General features: G+C 44.0%; 1 protein-coding gene across 1 annotated transcript; it reads left to right on the top strand.

Annotated features, from left to right (window-relative positions):
- Positions 1–629: 629 nt before the first annotated feature.
- On the top strand, positions 630–1,016 carry LOC133301512 (uncharacterized). The gene has a single exon (XM_061501145.1). It carries the CDS (start codon positions 630–632, stop codon positions 1,014–1,016), a length of 387 nt encoding a protein of 128 aa, XP_061357129.1.
- Positions 1,017–2,677: the final 1,661 nt, after the last annotated feature.

Below are 2,677 nucleotides of genomic sequence, written 5' to 3' on the forward strand. Positions count from 1 at the left end.
AAGTGCTGCAGTCAGGTCTATACTGGCCCTCCTTGTTTAAAGATGCTAATGTTTTTGTTAAAAAATGTGACAAGTGCCAGAGAACAGGGAACATTACAAGAAAGCATGAAATGCCCCTTGTTCCAATAATGGAGGTTGAATTGTTCGATGTATGGGGCATTGACTTCATGGGGCCTTTCCCACCTTCCTTTAGAAACAAGTATATACTTGTTGCAGTTGACTATGTGTCGAAATGGGTAGAAGCTGTTGCTACCCCCACCAATGATGCCAAGATAGTGCTGAAGTTCATCAAGAAGAATATTTTCACTCGATTTGGAACCCCTAGAGCAATTATCAGTGACGGGGGTACACATTTCGTGAACAAACAATTCCAATTGCTCCTGAAGAAATATGGAGTGCAGCACAAAATTGCCAAGGTGTCCAACAGGGAGATAAAAAAAATCCTGGAAAAGGTCGTAAACCCAGAAAGAAAAGATTGGTCCAATAAATTGGATGATTCCCTATGGGCGTATCGGACAGCTTATCGAACACCCATTGGCTGCTCCCCCTATCAGTTGGTGTTTGGAAAAGCGTGTCACTTGCCTCTTGAACTTTAACACAAAGCATACTGGGCCATCACATTGCTAAACATGGATTCCAGAATGGCTGGGGAAAAGAGGTTGCTCCAGTTGGTTGAACTAGAAGAATTCCGGAGCAAGGCATATGAAAACGCCAACCTCTACAAGGAGCAGATGAAAAAGTGGCACGATAAAAAGCTTATCATGAGAGAGTTAGAAGTTGGAGACAAAGTACTGCTGTATCGATCCAGATGGAAACTGTTTCCTGGAAAGTTGAAATCAAGATGGGAGGGACCTTATGCAATCACTGAAGCACTTCCCAATGGAGCATTTACCATTGCTCATGAAACATCTGGAGCAACGCTCAGGGTCAATGGACACAGACTCAAAAAGTATAATAGAGGGATCAAGGAGCATGAGGGACTGACTTCTCATCTCAATGACCCAGCTGAAGTCTGACCCAAGGAGCAACAAGTCGAGCTAAGACTATAAACGAAGCGCTAATGGGAGACAACCCAGATTTATTTCTGCGACATTTTTTTTATTATTATTATCTTTGTTTGAGAAAATTAATGTGTTAACCATTGCAGGAAGCTAGTTTTGGGGTTGCTCTTGAGCAACCTGATCCCAAAAAGCAAGGAGCAACCAACACTTAGAATTTGATCCCTCAATGTTGAAACCAAGTTCTAATTGGGCTGATCCATTTGCCCCTTTTAACCCAAGGGCCTGCAATGGGCCGCATGCGAAAAAAGAAAGAAAGAAAACCAAGTGGCGGAAGCAACGGAAGGATAACAGCTCCACGTCGTGCTGTCACATCCCTCCAATCAAGCAGCAGTAGCAGTTTCGAAAAGAAGAAACCGTCAGAGCAGAGGACATTTGCTTTCCCCCAGGTATTTATGTGCAGCAGACGCTTTTTTCCCCCATATCCACCACTCAGCAAAGCCACGATCACCACCATACAGAGTTTTTAGTTTTCCTTCCCATCCTCTCCTTCCTTCCTTTATAAACAAACACAGAACTGTTATTTCATTCTCATAATCTTTTCTCCTTCAACCCACAAAAATCCAACCTTTACTCTCCACTCCATCACTCATACTCAGAACCTTACACCATGACACGTCCAAAGGCCATTATACCTGTTGCTTCTATCTCCAAGAAGAGGACCCGAACAGGGAAAAAGCTCAAGCCTGAGCAAACCACAGTCGACCGTACAGTCATACCAGAACGGGGCATAGTCCTCAGTAGCTCCAAACACGGAGATCTAGATTGATGGATGACCGAGGATATAGCAGAACTGGATTGGGAACTCTTCATTGAGCCTCCCTCAAGAGCTCGCACTGAGTTCGTGACTGCATTCTTGGAGGGAATGAAGAAAGAAGATCTTCCAAAACTCCTCATCAGAGGCGTGAAAGTAGACTTCTCCCCTGAAGAAATCAACGAAGCATACAACACTGCTTCAGTTCCTGCTGAACAAGATGAGTTCGATAGATACTGTGCTGGCCGAGGAGATGAGGCCATAACTGGAGAAGTGCTCCGAGAAATAGGCTCAGAGGGAGCAACCTGGGGAACTAAGGAATCCATCCCTAGGAAGCAACTCAAATTCGAAGCAAAAGTATGGATGCATTTTATTAACTCCCGTCTGATTCCCGTGAGCAACGACTCTAGAGTGAACTGGGAAAGAGCAGTGCTGGTCTTCTGCATCTTGACTAAGAAGAAGTTTGATCTTGGGAGGATTATTTACAAACAACTGGTAGCAAATGCACCAAGAAACTCCCCCTTCTTTTTCCCTTGTCTGGTCACTGAAATGTGCAAGAGGGCTGGTTTAAAGGCCAATATCCCGATTTCGGATGAAATCATTCCAGAAGGGTCGGACATTGATCAGTCCACGATAAAAAGAATCAGAGACAATGAAGGATTGGAATGTGAGGAGAAAGAAGAAAAAGAAGAGAAAGAAGAAAAAGAAGGAAAGGAGGAAGAAGAAGAAGCTGAAGCTTCGGGTAGCGTGAAGGAAGAACCTCAGAAAACTCCAAGAAAGGAAAAACTTCCTTTTAAGAGAGCTCATGCAAAGAGTGGACGAAGGCAGTTCCTAGTCGAGACAACTGACATGACTCAATGTCAAA

The sequence above is a fragment of the Gastrolobium bilobum genome, unplaced genomic scaffold (assembly GCF_033153095.1).
Source record: "Gastrolobium bilobum isolate Gb01-03AN ecotype WA unplaced genomic scaffold, APGP_CSIRO_Gbil_v1 utg1427, whole genome shotgun sequence".
Classification (NCBI taxonomy): Eukaryota; Viridiplantae; Streptophyta; class Magnoliopsida; order Fabales; family Fabaceae; genus Gastrolobium; species Gastrolobium bilobum.